Genomic DNA, 21,322 nt, shown 5'->3' with positions numbered 1-21,322 from the left:
TGTCAAGCCATAGAGCTGGTTTAAGGATTGCATAAGAAGTCAGACTGCTCACCATATTACGAAGGAGATGCAGTTTGCTAACAGCATGTACATAACTTCATAGGGAAAACACCAGGAATTAAAACGCCCTTTAATCTTGTAAGGGAAAAGAATATATCGAGTCAATGTCTAGAAGCTGAATTAGGAGAAATTCAAATTATAACTGTTATCAGTGGGAGTGAGTAATTGGCACAAATGATGAAGGGAAGGTTTGTTTTGTTCTCTGGAAATCTCCAAATAAAACAAGATGTCTTTGTAGATAATATACTGTATCCCGATAGAAGTAGTTGGGTTTACCACACGTATAATTGGATAAAATCTAGTGGCCAGGGATATGTGGTAAATCAGACTGAAAGACCCAGTGTTCCATCATTCTGGCCTCAAACTATATAAACAGGACAAAGCAGAACATGCTAAACAGGCCCGTTATACTCTGATTTCTGTCATTTACTGATAGTTTTGCCCGTCTGCTCCATTTAACTAACTTGTCTGCTATGATTTCACTTCCAGAGTATTTCATCACTTTTCAGGCAACACCGTCTGACACAAACACCTTTGTCAATGTCTATCTTGGTCAATATTTATCCTGAAATGCATTTCACTGTGCTTTGTAAGAGTTGAGTGTAAAGACACAGATAGAAAGCTCAAATATCTTTTCTGGCTCTTTGACACAGAGCATTTATATTTTGCTAGACAATCTGGTGAATGAAACCACGTAAAATAAAAGCGTAGACAAAAACTGTCATGTAAACTACTCAAAACCCAGGTCGTCAAAACCTGCAACGCATCGTGTAACCAAGTTAGCAAGTCATTATCTAAAAATTCAGCATAACTTCACTTGCGCTTGAAATCTTCCAGTTTGTTTAAAATTTCAAACCTCTCTAGTTCCACATTTATTTTCCTATTTTTGCCTCACCCCATTGTCTAGAGCTTGTTAATCCTACAGTCATCATTATCTGTTTGCCCGACTTTGTTTTCATATAATAGGTTTTCAGGATTAGAACTGCCTGGAGGAGCATAACTAAAGTAATTTTTTCCCCATGCAGCTTGTATGGTATAAAAGGCTACCGCTTCTATCACACTCAATGCCCATGCGAAATCTCAGCTTCACTGAAGTCAGTGGAAGGTGTCTTCTGCTATACCCCATCCTTCACATGTTCTTTATGTGCTGCAACTAATTCCTGCAGTTCTTGGCATTTCGATGACTTAACACTGTTTTAAGAATAAAGGTACCGTGTTTGGTTCCTGTCACTGTGACTCCTCTGTCAGGTTATTCCACATTTCTCTGCGTGACCTTTTCCACCTGTAAAATGCGGATAATGACACCAGTTAAAGGGATTTGCTGTCTACAGATGCAAAACCCTTAGAAGAGCGAAGTATCAATCCTGATTATCTGGTATTACTCCCTGCAGTTGGTTTCCAAAATAAGAATGTAACATGATTCAAAAGTCAACACTAAATTGGTAGTACTCACATCTCTCACCTTAGAATGAAAAACAGATGAAGAGTGAATACAGATGTCTGAAGACATCTCATTCCTACGTGCCTCTGGAAATTTGTCACCTCTCTTTTCAAGTGTCAGTGAAGCTGGTTTCCCTGTAATCCACTTTGCCATCAGCTGGTGATCTTGCTTTTCAATAACAGCCTTTAAATCTGTGAGAATGCTTAATTTCACAGGCTGAAATCACAGGCTAATGACTAATTAGTGGAGAGCTGTCAGATACCCATCTCCGTGTATTGCACACCCGGGTCAAAAGTAGTATCTACATATGCCTACAGCTGACAAGAGGTATGTTGGTACGTCCTTGGAAATGGATGTTCAGTCTCTTGTAGGAAGAAACCCTGGTTTCTTTTGACCTTGTCCTCAACTCAGTGATTTCTTTCTGCCTTAGAAATCACTTGTTCTTTCTCTTCCTTTCCGCTTCCCTTGAGACCCAGGATTCTGCTGGCACCTGCTTGATTTCAAGGACTGTACTTATATTAAAGGAGATGTGTAGAACAAAAGATCCTACTGACACTCTTGAGGAATTATTCTCTCTAGATGATCATGCACCAAGGTTGCATTTTGTTTGCTTCTTGTCACATTCTTTAGAAAATATCCTTAAAATAAAATCTACATTTTTTCATGGTGGATCTATGAAGTTGTACCGCAAATGTAACCATCCCTTCCAGCATTACAACACATTGTTTTGCAAATGATAAATCACCTGTACACATTTACCATATCAAGTGAGGAAAAAGTAGCAAGAGCAGAGGAACAGCTAAGCTATATTTGTCTGCCTCTGTTCTACGTAAGTTAAAAGACACTATGATTGCCCGTTGGCAAGAAATAAACAGCTACTTTAACCTTAATCAGTTTATTCACGAAGTCTGATGAGAGCTGTCTTCCTAATGTCCAGAAATATAATCTAGAATATTGAAGAAATCGGCATAAAGGTAGCAGTTGCATAATGTGGTTTCAATAATAAAAATGTTAGCTTGTCATTTGTATGTGGAAGTCATTCATACCCGGTGAGTTTCTAGCTTGCTCACGGTCCTTGAGGAGGCAAATTAGGTTTAAAGTCTCAAAGCCCAGCACTGTAACATAATCTGTCCTTAGTCTATAAAGAAAAGTGTGTATCCATTTCAGATGAATCTGAATACCCCACGTCACTGGGATACTGCAAGAACTAATACTGTAAATAAGACACAACTTAATATGGCTCCCTTTAAAAAAAGAAATCAAATGCATTTAACATAGAAATAAAGACAAAACTCCTGACCTTTACAGAGGACTAAAAATAAGACTGAGTTCTCTCCAAACCGTGTTTCTTTCCCATGTTCTATGGGTTGAGTGTATGAAATACAAGGGGAAAAAGATTAAGGAATTAATCTGAATAAAGGTGATAGTAGGTAAGAGCCAGCTGCTGTTGGAACTCCAGAAGGAAATTTTTCAGACCCCCTCAAAAAGAAGTCAAAAGCCATCACTAAAGTAAAAATGGCAGGCATTATTCAAACCACAAAAAACAATATAAGCAATATATATATATGAACAACACAGCTTTTACCCTCCACCCTCAAAAATAAATAGATAAAAATACAAAGAATTTACATCCATTTACATCTACTTCTTAGGTGTATGCTAAATGTAATGAAGAAAATAGATTCCAACAGAAACCAAGCCCAAACACCTGACCAGAAGCAAGAAGATGCCTCATTTTGCCAGAACAGTGATATTACAGTTATTTACACAACAACAGCACTGAACAAATTCACAAGAACAAGAACAAGATCAAGATCCAAAACATCCTCAGCCTCAGCCAGCAAAAAAGCAATAACTTCACTGAAAGCAATAACCAGAAATACTCCAAGCAATAACCAGACTTTGGCAGCTTATTACCTAACCAAGAATAATGACAATGAACATAATTCTATACTTCTTTCGAGAATTAGCTTTTTGTTTAAAGAACATATTTAGATTTAAAAACCCCACTATAGTTTTACTGCGATAAGTTGTGTTATCTTCCTCTAACATATTGCCTTATTTCAGTTTCTAAGCCATAAATACACTTAATCAGTGTCAAATTCAGATAATTAGAAGCCTGCAATGGAAAAGGGCATTGATAATAGGTGTATTATAAATGGCAATGTTTTGGTGGTGTGCAATAATTCTTAATGACTTGTTCTAGACTGTTAATGTATTATTTTAAGAGACACTCATTGGTATCCAGTGACTAGAAATGGTGGCTGCCTGATATCCCCTGACACTCCAGATTTATGCTTTACCTGTGCTGAAGTAATACACAGGTATTTGTATTACTTTATGACTCTTGCCTTCTAGGAAGACTCACAGAACGGAATGTTTGTCATTAAGACACTTCTCAAAAGAGGCTTTTTGTATATTAATAATGCCTTTCATTCAAGTATCTCAAAGCTCATCAAAATTCAGTGAAATCTCACGCAACAGTTTAAGGCACGTAGGAACTTCTTGAGTACGTGACCTGATCAGAACCTAGAGCTGTAGCAAAACCAGTTAATGTACCTAAACTTCATTTTATTTTAGTGTCTTATATGAATATTAGAAGTGAGAAGATTGGGGCACAAAGAGACTCAATAAGGGTCACATAGCAAGTCACAGAAATAGAAACAGGAATACAAATAGAAATAGAACCCAGACCTCAACCCAGACTTATTTACCATTGTTATTACATTATTTGATGCTGGGTGCATTTCTTGAAAGTAGCTTAGGTATTCAGACACCTACATACACACATAAGCTCCTTGAGGATTTTTAAGAAACTAAATTCCCTAGCTGACAGCATAGCTTTAAAAATATGCTCCCTTCCTTCCTTCCTTAGATGCTTTGAACATTCTCCCTGCTGTGAAAACTTCTATTCGCTATGCGTCAGCTTATTTCATGCATCATGTAAAGTGAATAGGAACCTTAGATGATGGGAGACACTGATTTACATTGCCACTAATGGCTCAGACAACAGAGAATTTAACTGCAAACAGTGTGAGACAGTATTTGTATGGGTACATGTTAAATTACACAATTTGCAGTGTTTGGAAGCAGACAGTTTATAGTTACTAATCATGTCCATATTCTAGAACTTGAATACTACCACAAAAATAAAGATGGACTGGAAAAACAGATCAGTAAACCAGAAATAGCAGTGCCAGTCTGACACTGTCTTTTACCTCAAGGTCATTTAATCTAACACAGGTCAGTACTAATGAACAAGCCTGACTTCTGAGTGCTGCTGACAAGGCAAGAGAGACATCACTGATTTTCCAGGTGCCTCTTCAGGTAACTCAATGGGCAATATGTGTTTCTCCTCCCATGTTCAGCAGCCGAGTAAATTCATCTCCTCACCTACTGTATTGAGTGAAAAGGCTGGTACAAGGAAAGTGTTTCTGTTTCCAGGAGTGGGTGAACAGGACTAAATTGGGGTATACGGCCACAGCCTCTCATGTTCACACATGCAAAAAGGAGGTGCTCACTGATATACTGCAGTCAGACTTCTGCAGATCTTAAATTTATTCTCACTTGAAGCTTATCTTTTGTAATAAGGACTTGTCACACAGGCAATGCCCTGGCTTACGGCTGGTGGGAAAAGCAAGACTTTAAAAACTGCAGATTTGATCTGAGAAACCTCCTAAATAACACAAAACTTGGGCTTTAGCATCATCATAAGAAACATCCCATCTCCTGTGCCTTCATTAAGAACACTTGAAACCTGTCCTTTGCTCAAGATCCAGCCTAAATCATAAGTGATGATTTAGATTATGATTCTTAGGGAAGAAGCATGAGGAATCCATATTTTCCACCTCACTCATGAATACATTCCACTGCAGACAAAATGCAGACAGCAAACAGGGCACTATCATGGTTGCTTTGTGCTTGCTTGCAATAGCATCTTCCCATTTCTTCCTCAGGACAGAACTTGTTGCTTCCCTTTGCTTTCGCAGCACTGACCACAGTGGAATTCCTGATGGCCTTCTCCGTAAGTAGCATGTATGACACAAAGGGAACTGAGGCACACAGGGATTCAGCATTTAGCCGCCTCTCCCCAAGGAGAATTCAAGGGATCAGCCTACATAGGCAGTGACCTCAGTGGGACCCCTCAGCAACCACATCAGGCAGGTCAAACCATCTGGGAAGACAGGCTATGGCACCAGCCTGCTCTTACTTTACCCTCATGAGAGCTGGAAAGAGCCAGACCTTTACACAGAAAGACGAAGCTCCTGCAACAGGAGGTTATCTGTTGCTTTGTACCCAATAGGGAGGAGAAATCAGAGCACGTAACTTACCTTCGCTTGTACTACCCTTACCCCCAAAAGATTGCCAGTTATTGAATCCTTTCACAGTACAGTAATACTGAGAGGCAATGATGTAATGTGGCATATCTTTGCGCCTGGAATTACATAAATGCATTCTGATACACTGGTCTACCAGTCATGAACTGGGTCCGAAATTACACTTTAATTAACTGTGGTTTGACAGTTATAACAGGAAAAAAGGACAAGGTTAAAGCATATGGAATGAGACTGTTTCTAATGGATCACAACCCACACAAGAAGTTAACATATTTTTGTTTGTATGACTCATACAAACCTTCCTTTTATATCCACAGGAACCTGCGTTTAGCTATTTAGTTCAGAAGAAAAGGAAATAAAAACCATTCAGGATCCAAGTCAGTGACAAAGAAAGAAAAGTCCTACAAGAAAGAAAAGTCTATTAAATAAAAGAATGTTGTGGGGAAATGTATTGTACCACTTTGACAAGGCCAAGAGACAAGCCAAGCCTGTGCGTGGCAATGACATGGAATGTTCATGCATTGATGTTAAAGATAATGTAAACACAAATATATTTATAGGGAATATAATTCTCATGACAATTCATGAATGTCTGAAAAGCCTGTGATGAAATAGAATCCTTGAAACCAAATTAGTTTTTTTCCCCTTTTTTCCCCTTGTCTCAATAAAGATTTTAGCAACCTCGCATGAAAGTGAATGAATACTGCCCAGCAATATGCCAAGACACAGCATACTTCAAGTGTTTTGCACAGTTTCCCCTATTTATGAAGTATTTATAATGTTTCCTTAAAACCTTTGGGTTTTGTAACACCATATTAAAAAAACAACCTCTTGTTTGGGACCTCGTGACATGGCAGGGGAGTTCAGTGAAGAGATTCCAATGGGCAGGCAGCAGCCTGAGCTCTATTCTCAGCACAGACAACACTGATCTGCCCTGGAGCCAGGCACAAGTCCCCTCACTTCATGGCGCCAGTCCTTCCTCTTCCACTCTTTGCTATGACATTTTGGTGGGAAGGGATAGCGGTTAACTAGGGACAGGATTATCTCCTACGGTATGTAGATAGGAAAAATAGTAACTTCAGGCTCCACTTTCAGCTCGATATTACTGAAATATAAATAACAATATTACATTGCAAAACACCCTCTAATATTTAGAGGAAGATGGTGTGTAAAAACGGTCACCAGCTGTTCCTTTTCTGCATGCTTAGGACGACTGGTGCCACTCCATGACTTTTGGGAGCCCAAAATTAGCTGTTTATACTGGACTTTGATGGACAGGACACCAAATCAGCAAGAGAGCCAAAATGGGAGAACCTGTTCTGGCAACTTTGTTTTTATTCTTTTTTAAATTAATCTCACAATATAACAGTGATTTTTTGAAGCCTGAGTTGCATTTATATGGGAATTCGTGCTACTGTAGGAAAATACTCAGTCCTGCTGATTCAGAAAGAGTTATCTTGAAAATATCAACCTTACAGGTTGAAGAAGGAGCAGACAAATATGCAGTGAACTGTTTTAAGCCTGAATCCCCAAGCAAGAAGGACCAATAATTTTACCCAGTAATTTTGAAACCACTGCCTAATTTCTACCAAAATTGACAAGAGGTTGGGCATTTGAAGTGTAACTCTCTTGTACATAAAGCTTAAAGCACACAACAAGCCAAATTATTTTCTCTCAAGAGGGAAAGCAACTAGGATGGAACTGCTCTTCACATATGCAACTGATGGCAACCAGCTGGCAGTCGAACATGGGTAGTCATCCATGGATAGCTTCACATTTGCCCTGGCCCTGTTTTTCAGGGCTAACATCAACAGCTGCTGCTGCAAGAGCTCATGGCGGGGAGCTGACATTATTAAAATTGGAAGAATGTGCAAAGGGGCAGATAAAAAGCTGGAGGCAAAGGACATGTCATAGGAAACCAGACCGACTTGCTTAAATATCACTGATTTTAAGACAGGGCCACAGCACAGGCACTGTCAGTTCTAAAGGAACACAGTGTAATGAGCACACGGCATTCATTTTGACCCCTCAGGGAAGCACTTTAAAAGTCTTGCCACCTTTTTGTGACAGCGCTTCCCTTTGCTTCCTGTGCCAATATGCAGTATTACATTATTTGCAAGCTTTTGAGCTCTTCATGCATTGATTTCATTACTTTCCTGACTTAGCCTTGCAAAACAAGAGTGCAAGAGATGCATGTAACTGGGCAAGGTGAAAAATCATGAGAAAGAATGTGGTTTTCCACTGGCCCTGATGAGCCTTGCTCAACCCCAGGGAACACAAGGGGAAGCTGAAGCGCTGAAAGTGCTTCTATATAGCTGCCAATCTGCCCCTACCCAAGTAAAGGAGAAAGCTGTAAAAGGCAAGAGCAGGCAATTAAGTGCTTTATTAGGATTTTGATGGAGATGGTGTTTCAGCACACAGCCGCATGTCAGCAAGCCAGTTGGCGTGGCAAGAGAAAGGGGAGAAGTTGAGGGCCCTCCCAAACCATGGCTACTCAGCCAAGAGGAATGTGCCTGGCACAGCCTTTCCTCTGCTATGTGTCCTTCAGACACAGCAATAAGCTCCTTTAGAGGGAAACAATCTCCTTTTCCTGCTTCTACCCGTTTATGTTACACATCAAATGGTATGGGCACAATCCCCCATTCCCCCTGCCAGCTCAGTCAAATCATGGATGAAGTATGAAGTTTACAGACAATGTTATGGAGACTGATGACTACAGCCTTTCATTTATACTTTTCTCATTTGCCAGTGTTCCTCACAGTCTCTGTCTAAACCAAGGAAAACTAGGCTTGACATTTCAATGGTGAAAAGGTGAGAAAAGAAAAACAGGTGGCAGTTTCGAAGGTTGTTCTCTTCAAATCCATCTTAAATCCATTACAGGTCCACTTCATGAAACTCCATGTATTTGCTGGGAAATATGCAAAGTCACCCAAAAATACGAACTCGCTTCAAAAATGTCCCCTGCAAACAGCGCTTTTCCCTCCATTAAATGATCCATAAGTCAATCTCAGGTAAGGAAGCAGGAGCAAAACAGTTCAAAGTAAGCAAATGCTTTCTAATCCCTCTACACTTGTTAGGAACAGGCCTGAGTGGAGTATTTGCTCACAGCCTGAGAGCCTGGGGACAATACTTTGCTACCCAGGCAACTTATTCACATCATCAGTAAAGCCCTGTGGATAGTGTCTGCAAACTAATCTGAATGAAAAATCCTGCATCTCACCAGCTATGTCATCTATTTACTTAACAAGGTACAAACACAGCAGCTGTCTGATGGTTTCTGTAAAGAAAGGGGTGAAGTTTACAATGATAACTTGATCGTAGTTGTCAGCCAGTGCTTTATCCTGCCGTGCCTGTGCTAAAAATCACCATAAGAGTGTCAAACTCACTCCAATGATGCATTTCCCTTAGGTGAAGCTGGTGCTGAAATGTGGCACACCTTAGAGCTCTGTAAAACTGAAGACGTAGTTCAAAACACTGTCATTGTACCAGAGAGGAATTAGAATTACCTGTTGAGTTTTGCCATGAAAGATGAACAGCAGAGCGAGCCAGCCTTAATAAAGCTGCAAAAACAACTAGTGCCTTTGCTGAAACCAAGCAGATGAGATGCTTTTATAGGTAACTTTGCTCATTTAGGGGCAAACGTAAAGACTCCACTCTTTAAAAGAGAAAACAGGCGCTCCCTGTACAAATTTCACCTACTTCAAGTAATTGACTGGAGCTATCCGGAGTTTCAGGTATTTTTAAATACCGAATGTATTAAATACATAGGTCATACATGTGCTGATGCACATTGGTCATACATCAATACTGTCCAGCATGTAACGAAGTCCCCAGAATTGGAGCTGAGGAAATGAATGCAGTCTGTGCAGAGCTGTCTTTAACAGTATGTTCTGAGAAGGGTGCAGCTTGCTGTTCCTTGCCCTTTCCACTGGGAGATCTAAGGAGGCTGCACAGTATTTTGCTCTACTCAGGGCTTCATGTCCTGCTGTAAAAGCATGAACTGAACTTGAAAATCGAGACTGTAACAAAAAGTTACCTCTCCAACCAGTCGATAAGGGAAGGAAAAGCACCATGTGAACAGATTCTTGCTCTGTGTTCTAAACTTTTCTTTTTAAGGCAGGAATGGGAATTTACTTGTTTTAGACATTTAAAAGAATAAATTTCAAGCACATTTCTGTGTTACAGTAATACATTCATCTTCAGTGCAAGGGCATAGAAAATATCTGGAGGCAAGATTAGCAGCTTATCTGCTTTGAATGTTCAGTGAGCGCTCTGAAGGAGGACAATTTAGAGAGAATCACGCTGTGGTAAACACTGAAAGTTTTCAATCAGAATTTGTTCAGAACAGAGCCTGTCTGAGCCTGGTTTGTTTTTTTATGGCCACTTTTCCAGGGTAGAATTTCAGGGGAAGCTGAATCTCTCTGTTATGAAGTCAAGGAGTGGGTGCTGTTAATAACTCCAGTAGGTTGGGGATGATTGCACATGACTTACAGCCTTGTTTATTCACTGCGTACTTTTTTAACTGACATGGCATAAATCCAAAGGGAAACAATTAGTATCCATGTACTGAGAAACAAGCAGTGCTGGCTTTTTCGCTCCTCAACTCTCCAAGGAGTGACCAAGAGCTAGATTTAAGAAAGAGTTTAAAGTCACGCAAGTGAGACTTCAGTTCACCAAACCACATGCACATTCTTGAGCATGTCACCTTCCTCTTGCCCACCTCTAAATGCTCTCTGCACCTTTGTTTTATCCAGAAGGAATTTAGTGTACAATGCATAACCAGTGAGAGATGAGCAGGATTTATCACCCAGTGACCCCACTGCTAGCCTGTGAGATCTTGGTCCCTGTACCACCTCCTTTTCTCACTCAGTAAGTCTCTTAAGGACTGTCTGCATGAAGGGCAAAAAACAAAAGGGCCAGATCCAAGAGGGAACCTTGCCTCCAGCTTGGTTTGTGTCATGGTCTCAGTGTGGGAGAGGTCGAAAATTCTGGGTAAGGAAGAGCCTGACTGTGCTCCCATTCTGTGTCCATATGCTCCCACCATTTCAGTGTTGTCTTCATGGGGGAGCTTCAGGAAACACTTTGGAGGGATGGATCTCATGTAGACACCACCAGGGCATCTCAGAGAGAAACTCATCCTTCTCTCTTCTATTTCCACATGCCTGGCTTGAGGCAGCTGCACATTTGAGCTGATCTCATAAGTCAGTGTAATGGCTGCACTGGATCACATCCCAGAGAGTTTTATTCTCTACATGAACCGCATGTATTTCTGAACAGAGGATTTTGGATTTCAGTGAGGAGCCAAGCATCTAGTATTTGAGTGCATAACACACTTACTGGACACATTTGCTTTAATGTGCTTTCACTAAATAGAAGGGAGAGAAAGATGTACATTTGAGGTCACCACATAATTTGAGGTCATCTATTAATTGTTCATTACTCAACTGGTACCAGAAAGAAAAGCTAAAGAAAAAAATCAAATTCACAAACACAGCTATCACCAAATGCACTCAAAGCCTCCCAGAGCTCAAAGAGAAAGGTAACATATGGGTAAGGCTGGAGAAGCTAATTTTAACATGCTTTAGTTCAGCAAAGAACACATCCTGATTCAAAATGTAGCTTTATTCTTATCTCACATTTGTTATACTTAGTTATTTTTCTGGAGATTGATCCTCGCTTTTAGCAATTATTAAGACATGCTGTTTTGCAAGTAAGTGAGGTGGTTTTACTAAATCTGGTACTTTTGCTTTGGTAACTAGAAGAATGTATAATGAGGTAACTTAATTTTTAGACTATTCTATTAGAAAAACACAGATAACGTTTCTTGTTTCTAAGGGGATTCCTTTTTAGTCATGATTGGAGTTAAGCTAATTTGGATGGAAATTTCAATTACATATAAAAGGCAAACACTCCATACGCTTTAATCAATTAAACATAATTACATGGAATACTCTGAATAATGACAGATCATTTATTGAATTATAATTTGGAGTTAAAACTGTTTGACTCAGGAATTCTACGTAGCCATCTGTCTTTCAAGATACCCAGAGGCAGAGGAGGTTGAACTCCTCCTCTTCAAGGTTTTGTCATTAGCTTGCACATTTTCTTCACCCAGGTCGTTGACAAGTGTTTCATAAATAAATCTGATCTGCAATGTACATTCTCATGGCAATATTCAGGTCAGAAGCTGGAAACACATTTTAGTAGGAAACATTCCTGACAGTGGACCCAGTTGTGTGTCTTTTTTGAAGCCACCATTGTTTTATTCTGTCGGTTCACACAGAAAAATAAACCATCAAACTTGCATTTTAGTTTCTTTGTTAATCTACTCCTGGGTTAGTCTAGAAATGGGTCAGTTAATGCTCTTGCTTTCTGCTTAAGATACTTTTCTTAGAAGTGGAGCAAAGGAATTCTCTAGCTTTGCTTATACAGCTGGTTTTGCTCAAGGCTCTTGATGTCTTCGTATCAATCAGCCAAGACTAACATTTGTGACAGAAAGTAGGATAGAGACCCCCAAAGAGGGACAAAAATATCAAATTATAAAGCAGCTGTAGAAGATGCAGGGTTATTTCCCTTCCAGGTCCAGTGCAATACCTTGCTTTATGAGTCAGCACTGAAGACACAAATAAACTGCAATTATATAAATAGCTAAATGATGAACACCAGATACTTGCAGAATGTGTTTTGCTGCCCTGGTTTAGCACTGCAGGAAGAAACACAGGACTGATTGGTCTGAGATACCATGGTTAAAAAGCACAAACCCAGGAGATGAACCTATGGCTTGGATCCCTTACCAGGCAGCCAGAACGCCTCACAAAGAGCAGCCAAGAAGCCCAACGTTCCAGAACATCAGCTCCAGCAGTCCCCCCAAATACAGAAACAAACACTTTCTAGAACCCGAGAAGGAAAGCAAGAGGTTCAGTGCCCTGCAGCCTTCGCCAGCAGGTCAATACAACCAACATCCAGTTGAACTGCCAAAAGAACAACCTTTCTTTGATCTCCTACTGGGTGAACAGGTCAGAGAAGTTCAGGAGGTCCACTTGAACTCTGCTTACACATTGAGACCTGATTGCCCTGCAGTAAGAATTGAAGCATCTGACTCTGCTTTTGCCTGGTTTCCTTTTATACTGTAATATAATGTAATATAATGTTTATAATGTTTGTGCAGATGAAATTAATCTGAATTTTACCACATTTATTTCACTTTCCCATATGTGTAAAGATTAAAATGTGTCTTGAGGCATTTATGCTGGGTGCAAATATGCTCCCATACTTACTTGCAGGGCATGGACAGCAGAACTTACAGATCTCTGTGAGCTCATGTTTATACATCTCGCCCAAGTATCTTCATGTAAACATGGCTTTAAACCAGCAGCCCTTTTTTGAGGAGTTGTGGGGAGCTAATGTATTTATAATGCAAGACATTATCAGAGATGCTTCTCTTCCCATTTAAAAACAAATCTTGAGGTAATTTCTTCATAAGTCAGGTGTTGCAGGTGGAAGCAGTACAGATGCTCTCACTTTGTGATTCTTTCCCTGCCATTCTCAGATGAGAAATTTTCCAGGTAAGCTTTAAATTTCCCCAGTTCTAATGGAAGTGACAGGTAAATTAATCCTGATCAAGGAAAGTAAATGACAGCGTATTCCAGGGGAAGGCTGGGTCAGGCATGTACAGGATTGTCCATGTTAATGCCAGGGAGCTAGTCCAAGTCTGAACAACATATAGGGACTGGGAGCAGAAGATGCTACCAGCATTAATTTCAGCCCTACGATCAATATTCTTGTGCACCTACAGCTCATCACACACTCTCTCTTCCTGAATTTCTCCATCTCTAAATAGGAATGATCAATACGCGTCCACTGGGAGATCATAGAGCTCAGCTGCCTAATGTTTGTACAGCATTCTGACAGTCCCAGATGGAAGCTGCTCCATGGAGAGTCGCCTCTACCTCCTCGATGCACTTTTTAATCCACCCTCTGTTGTCGACTGGTATTTGGTGCTCCCTCCCTTGCAGCCGAAGCAGAAATGACAACGTGCGCTTCCAAACCTCCCTCCCACTCACCTCTCCTCCATCTGTCGGAGAGAGGGATTTTATTTGCTGCACAAGTGCTGTCTGGCTAAAAATGAGAGCACTTTTTACAGCACGATCCCACTCTCTCCTCCACACACACCCACTGCCCAAGTGCTTCATGCTGAGGTATGACATCTCTTCTTCGCTAGCACCCAGTGTAAGAGGAGGCTTCTACAGCACTCTTCATTAGGTGCTGACTAAAAAGCTGCCCCAAAATCCCACACGGTGTTCACTGCTGATCACTTCCACCCTAACTCTTGGGGATGGAATGGAACAGGGGATATCCGACAATAAGGACTGATTCTCTTTCCCCTGTCACAAACAGTCCAATGCAGTCATATCCCCCACTTTCAAGGTTTAATCCCAAGTCTCGTGACCAATTGTCATTTCCCTTTTAATACCTGGCTCCTAGAAAGAAGTGCTCACTACAGATTTTCTGTCTCTTTGTAAGTCAAGCACTCCTGGCTCGGGAGGAAAATTAGGTTTTGCTGAAGACACTCTAAAAGACTCAGGAAATAAAGGCAGACAGAAAGCATCAAAAATCATTAAACACACAATGCAATCTTTTGGTTTTAAGCCAGTGAGCAACACTTCTACATCTGTGGAACTGGCACTATGAGGAGCAGGGAAAGCTTGTGCTCATGAATACAGGACTGTCCACCACATGGAATTAAAGCGAATATAAAAACCTGGGTTCAGACAGGATTCTAGTCCAGATCTCAAGGTCTCAGCTTGAGATACTGTTTGAAGAGAAAGCACGAACGTAATTAGATGAAAAAGGTAGATACTGCCTTATTTATCATTGAGGCCAAATCTCCCAACTTCATTCTTATTCTGAATATTGCAGCCTTCATAAAGAGAAAGCTTTGTACAGTTTGGGACTTAACTTTGAGCCTGAATGGTTAAAAGAGGTATCTTCCCAAGTACGTGTAACTGTCAAACTAGGTACAAAGGTAATTTTAGTCCAATTTTCATCTAACTTGCTAGCAATCTTTGCAGAATGAGTACAAAATAGGGATGGCTGGAAATGAGGGTCAGACAAGAAGTGCCATATTCTCTTATCTCACCCAGATTTTGGTTAGCAAGAACATAGCGATAGAGGTCCATACCACAGCTTTGAACCAGGAAAGACTATGTCCCTTCTTTCAGAAGGATGCAACTTCTTCAGATTGTGCTCTGGGAATTCCTAGCAAAAGCCTTCAACCAGAAAAGCGGATGCATCACTGATGTCAGTTAAAGGCCCAGGCTATATAATACCAGGTGATTGCAGTTCATGTCAGCAGCTCATCACACCTAGAAGGGAAGGTTTTGTGGCTGGGGAATGGTGACTAGTCCCAAGCGGTGGCCCCAGCCTTGGACAAGCTTCAGTCAACCCTGACAGCTGCCCAAGAGGGATAAAGCTTCTCCTGGCCAAAGGGGGCTGTTTCTAACCGAGGTCCCCAAAACACTACTTATGAAGATTCAGCATCTTCCTCTTGATGATTCATGAGCTACAAGAGCTTCAAAGAGATCCTCTGACAAAAACAGGCGGAGATGGTCATTTCTAAACCTACACAACGTGAAGTGGGCAAGGTGAGGGGATGAAGGACTTAATGTCCTTAGGGCTGGTGGGGGAAATAGGCAAAAACCTCCTCTCCACACCCATGTTCACTGTTCAGTAACAAACAGCAATCTAATTGTAATTCCCAACACAAACACTATTCCACAAAACAATCAAAGTCTTTTCTCTCCCCCTACACCCAGACTGCTGCAGAGCAGGGAGCTATAAATACCCCATCTCACAGGTACAGCTCATTGCACTAGAAGTTTACCCCTTTGTTAAACATCAGACTCCTCCAGCCAAAGTAAAGAGAGGTGAGAAACTGAATGTAACATTGGGCAATTCCTTCCCACGAGCTGGTGTTTAATCTTGTCTGAGCAGGATTGAACAGCAGACACATTCAGAGCGACAGGGTCAGGAAGAAGTGAGGTTCCCAAGGCATGTTATTTACAGAGACAGGCAAAGCAGCTTGGAAGCTGACAACTTTTTTTGTTCCTTACTCATTCACTTCAGCTCGATGCCTCTCTTCTTTATGCAGGTCTCCAGCCAAGAGTTCCTTGTTAACTGCTCCAAGTGTATCTTTGAGGAAACCTGACCATGTTTTATGTAAGAGCTGTGGAAAACGTGGTTCTGCATGATTCGTTAAAGCATTTAAATGCTTAGTATGTGCCCAACAATCATGGTTCAAATAAGTACAACAGCACTGCTAACTCACTCCAGCACTGTCCAGTGCAAAATTATCACACAAGAACAGCAGTTGTCCTAAAATCTCCCAACTCTAAAAATGGATGGAGTTATCTAAGCAATATTAATACCTGCATCTGATGGACGCAAGAGCAGGAGCAGCCTTATCAGCACAGGGATAGCCTGGGAAACAGCATTCCCTGCCTTGAAGGTAATGTGACTTTGAACTTGACCGAGTAAAGGAGCAGACTGACTCAGGGAAGAAAATGGGTGGGAATAGCAGCAACTGGCCAATATCAAAACAAAGACACCTGGCTGCATCACCCATGGTCTGACCCAGTACTTCTATTATCCACCCAGAACTGCCGTGTTTTGACAAGCTTGAGCACCTCAGTGCGTTACCTACCTCTGAGTCCAACCAGGATCCAGAGAATAGGCAGCTCTTTCTCTTAGTGAGTCCAGAGGAGGCCACAGAGATGCTGTGAGGGCTGGAGCAGCTCTGCTCTGGAGCCAGGCTGAGAGAGCTGGGCTGGGTCAGTCTGAGAAGGCAAGGCTCTGGAGAGACCTTAGGGCAGCTTCAGTGCTCAGAGAAGCTGCGGCTGCCCCATCCCTGGCAGTGTTCAAGGCCAGGTTGGACACAGGGGCTTGGAGCAACCTGCTCTAGTGGAAGGTGTCCCTGCCCGCGGCAGGGGGTTGGAGCTGGATGAGCTTTAAGGTCCCTTCCATCCCAAAACCCCTCTGCGATGATCTTAGTCCAGTAAAGCACTCCCCAGGTTTCTTGCACTCCATGGGCATCCCCATAGTGTGCACTCTTCTGCTGAGACATTCACTAAGTGCAGGTGTGAAGGTTTTCATCAACACTCAATGCTCCAACAGCAAAGGTAGAAGCTCGGCAGCAACAGCTGTGGTCCCCTTTCATACAGGGAAGGGTGCTTCGGAACTGGCTTTCACCAAATCATGTCATGGGGATCGCTGGCAGGAAAACCTTTGTTCTATTTACACTGAGACAGGAGGATTTCTTCCCTCCTGTTTTCAGTGAGCATCAAGACCAAAGGCTTCCCTTTAGGAATGAAAGCAAATTCTTAACAACCAGGAAGTGTTTAAATGTTTTCCTGAGCCAGTTTGGAACAGCTGATTGTTAGGGAAGTGTTCTGGAATCAAACAGTGGGCAGCATTATGAAACAATGCTTTCAAGAGGAGAAAGGGTGGAAAGCACCCATCCCTTACCCCCACTACTCACCACACAGTTCTTTGCATTAATATGAGGTTCAAGCATCTTTCAGAGCACATCCCTGTCTTTCAACTGCAGCAGATAGTTTAGTCTTCTTTTTCATTTCGATGTCACTTTTGTATCACTGGGGAGAGAGATTTTAAGTCACCAGTTCCTGTGATTTTGAAGCCTCTTCTTAATCCTTTTGAACTCAACATGGCTTAGACAGGCAGAAGTGGGTGGATCAGCTTGACAGCCTGCAGCCACCACTACTCAGTTCCAAGGCCTCAGTGCAATACGCACCTCACATGTACCAAGGCTCTTAAGCCCTTCGAGTCAAAGGCACCAGCCTGTGCCAGAACACTGGAGCTTCCACCAGGGTGAGAAAGGTTTTTAAACAAACCCCTCCCAAGGGTGTATCTGGACAACCCCTTTTTGCTAAATAAACATTCAAATAGGATTAATGCACACAGAGCGTTAGTATCTGAAGAGACTGCCATGGAAAAGAAAGGTTTATGTTTATTTATGGATACCATGATAGGGGAAAAAAAACCTTTAAGTACTGATATTGGACTGGAGATCCAACTAGAGTTCCCACTTCATAGAATCCCAGATGGGTTTGGGTTGGAATGGACCTTAAAGCTCATCCAGTTCCAGTCCCTGCCACGGGCAGGGACACCTTCCACTAGAGCAGGTTGCTCCAAGCCCCTGTGTCCAACCTGGCCTTGAACACTGCCAGGGATGGAGCATTCATCACTTCTCGGGGCTCTCAGTGCCTTCCAGTCAACCCCCCACTTCCAGTTTCAATACGAGATGATGTTCTATGATAGGGAATATCCCTGTGGCTGGTTCAGGTCAGCTGTGCTGGCTGTGCTCCCCCCTGGCTTCTTGGGAAGAGCATGAAAGACTGAAAAGTCCTTGATCAGGGTAAGCACTACTCAGCAACAACTAAAACATTGGTGTGTTATCAGCACATTCTCACACTAAATCTGAAACACAGCACTGTACCAGCTACTAGGAAGAAAATTAAGTCTATCCCAGCCCAAACCAGGACACTACCTTATGTTGGAGCCACCAAACTCCCAGAAGTAAAGCAGCATCAGTATGAAGTGATACTCTGGGCCCAACCTGCAAGCTTACTGATGCAGGCAGTCACGAACAGCTTTCAGGAAGCATTCAAAAAATAAGACAAGATTCAAGTGATTTAAAAAATCTTATAGGTTTTATAAAAACATTATTATACATTACAAAAAGTCTTTTATCAATTAAACCTTACAAAACACTTAAAATGCGAATACTCTTTTAAAGGCAGATTATCTGTATTTCAATATGTACAGGGAACAGTCTGTATCAAAACGATGAAATAGAGGACAATCCATAACTTTCGTACTAAGCCAGTTAGAAGTATGTACACTGACAAAAATAGGAATGTGTTTAGAAATTACTGCTTTTGCCTAGAAAAATAGAAGAGAGATACTGTAAGAACCCCACCTGAAGACTCAAGAGTTTGCGAACATCGAAAGACTCAGAACACAGCTGGTTTACAATGGTAACCTAAAAACATTGATTAAAACCTCTTAAAATCAGAGAAACTATCCTATTGTTCTGAGTGTTCCAACTCAGAAGAATGATGATGTAAAGTAACAGGGAAGAAGGAAAAGAAGACTGAGTGGGAAAATACCCTGAGGTAAGGCAGAAGCGTTCTTATTTCTTCCTACTTGCTGCTTCTTTGGCTTTTTGTTACTTTCAAGCTACCACAGAGGTTTGAAAGGAAATTTGTCTTAACAACTACATCATCTCCACATAGGTAATTATTCTGACAGAATACAAGTGACATAAACACAATAGCATATATTGCTCTTTTCTTTCAGACTCTTCCCATTTCTGGCTCCATCCCTCTATTTTTCTTTTTAACATCTTAATTCTAGAATTAAGACTCAGGAGGACAGAATAGCCACCTGCATGTTTCTTCTAATTACCATTTCCCACATCTTCCTTTTTTTCTTGAGGGTTTTTTATAGACAAGTTCTTCAAAAGCCATGCTTTCATCTTCCACTTCATTTTCCAAGTCTCTCTCATGCACAAAGCCTATATTAAAAACAAGAAAAGAATGAAGTATGGAAAACCCCGACACCTTTTCCTCTTGACAGTATGCCAAGCTATGTCATTGCTCTTTTATGTTGGCAATATACCTTCATATACAATGTATAATCATGTTTAAGAAGTATTGGGGCTTAATATGACAAGTATTTAAGAGCTCTGCTAGGAAGCAGAGACTGCTGAGCCACTTGCTGCACTAGTAATGAGTTTTTACACTGAAAATCTGTTTGAAACCTGTGTAATTTGAAAACCTACCTTCTTCTTTTATCTGATGAGAGTCCATTTTCTTCAGCCACTTATGAGCCTCATCAATGGTGGCAATCAATTTGCTGGCGTGTTTGGTTATTGTTTCTTCAGCTGAAATGGAGCACAATTAACATTCTGTAAGAAACAGCTAAGAGATGGACAGCAGCTAAAAGCCAAGCACAAAATGAAGTTACTCAGAGCTGTCTTTGTGATGGTGCTGCAAAGCAAGAAGTCTCAGTCACCACTGATCTCATGTGCAGGGAAATTCACGACTGGGGATGAAGGTGCTGTATGTATTCCTCCCCATTCCGATCAACCTTACTAGCACTAGCAGAGGAGAAGCTCTGCATCCTTGTGCTGTCCCTTTTAAGGTACACCTGAAACTCCCGAAAATGTCCTGGTTTATCTGTTTTGGGGTATTTAAGTTCCTGGTTTTCATTATCCTTCTGAAATTACACAAGTCAAAGTCAAGTATCACCCCAAGATGCTGCAGCCTTTCCTTAACTGCACCATCAGGGACTTGAAAAATGCTTGTTATAAAGTGAGGGAAAAGTAATCTCAAAGGCGAATAATTGCTGTAAATATATTTTCACCAAGTGGAAGAACAAGGTAGCATTCATCAAGCAGTTGTCATAACAAAATCAACTATTACTTAACTAAGCTTACTACATCCATCATATTCATCACTACCGTGGTTCACTGAGCAGAAAGCCAACTAAATAATAAGAAAAACCTTATGGAATTCATCCATATGGTAAAGCTTTCCACTAGGAGTGAAGGTAAAGCTGACACACGAAGATCGCAACCAAACGTTTAGGTACAAATTTAACGTGGCTCACTGATCAGAGCTGATGAACATATCAAATATTACAGTTTTTCATTCCTGTCAGACATCGCAGGCAAAGTGATAACTTGATGGGGTTGGTAGATTTCTACGACTAAAGCCAGGAACAATGTTTTGATTTAAGATGTCACTTTCCCACAGCAAATACTCCAAACGATTTTGCTCCTAGGCCACTCGCTCAGTAATTCAATTTTGCTTGCAAAAACCAGCTTGGAATAATGCTTTAAGTGTATGAGTGAAAAAAAAGATAATCAAAATGTGTATCTCCTGAGTACCATAATCTATTGGACTTAATACCAGGGTTGCCTTTGAGTGTCTGACACCCCACAGACTTGTAGTCAAGTATCCACTTCTGTTCAGCCCTAGCACAATTACAAGTCCAAGGGCAGACTGGTCAGAGGTATCCTTCACCAAAGACTCCAAGTACTTCCAACACTCTACCCCTGCATATCCAAATTACTATGGCTGGCAAAACAAAATAAGTAGAAAACAATAGAAAAATCACTAAAGATTACCTGGGCTAATGTAACACACTGCTGTAAGAGTGGGTAAATTCAGAGAACACGGCACATCCGATCATGTAGGTAAAATTCACGTTACTAAAATTCATCACTATTCACTTGACTTCTACGATGTGATGTATTACTTTGTGTTTGAAAGAGGTTAGAATGTATTTAACATTTTCAACTGCCTCAGTTCTTCTTTTCCTCAGCTACCTGAAACACCTTTCTCTTGACCACATTAAGATTCTCAAATGGAGCTTTGCCAGGTCTAGAAGTTTGGCCACA

The 21,322-nt window shown here is 41.2% G+C and overlaps 1 protein-coding gene across 3 annotated transcripts in view; it reads right to left on the bottom strand.

The window, feature by feature from the left end:
- Positions 1-18,599: 18,599 nt before the first annotated feature.
- TRANK1 (tetratricopeptide repeat and ankyrin repeat containing 1) overlaps positions 18,600-21,322 on the bottom strand; it is a 43,446-nt gene continuing 40,723 nt past the window's right edge. For 2 of the 3 annotated variants that reach the window (XM_030485745.1, XM_030485753.1), the window contains 2 exons: positions 19,700-19,801; positions 18,643-19,432 (listed from right to left, as the gene is read on the bottom strand). In XM_030485745.1, the coding sequence (XP_030341605.1) occupies positions 19,320-19,432; positions 19,700-19,801 (215 nt within the window). In that variant the 3' untranslated portion in view covers positions 18,643-19,319. Of the gene's footprint in view, positions 19,433-19,699; positions 19,802-21,322 lie in introns of all 3 variants that reach the window. The other variant, XM_030485736.1, reaches the window with a different exon arrangement.

This window comes from Strigops habroptila, chromosome 1 (assembly GCF_004027225.2).
Source record: "Strigops habroptila isolate Jane chromosome 1, bStrHab1.2.pri, whole genome shotgun sequence".
NCBI lineage: Eukaryota > Metazoa > Chordata > Aves > Psittaciformes > Psittacidae > Strigops > Strigops habroptila.
Note: the sequence above shows the minus strand (reverse complement) of the source record. Positions and strands in the feature narration are given on the sequence as shown.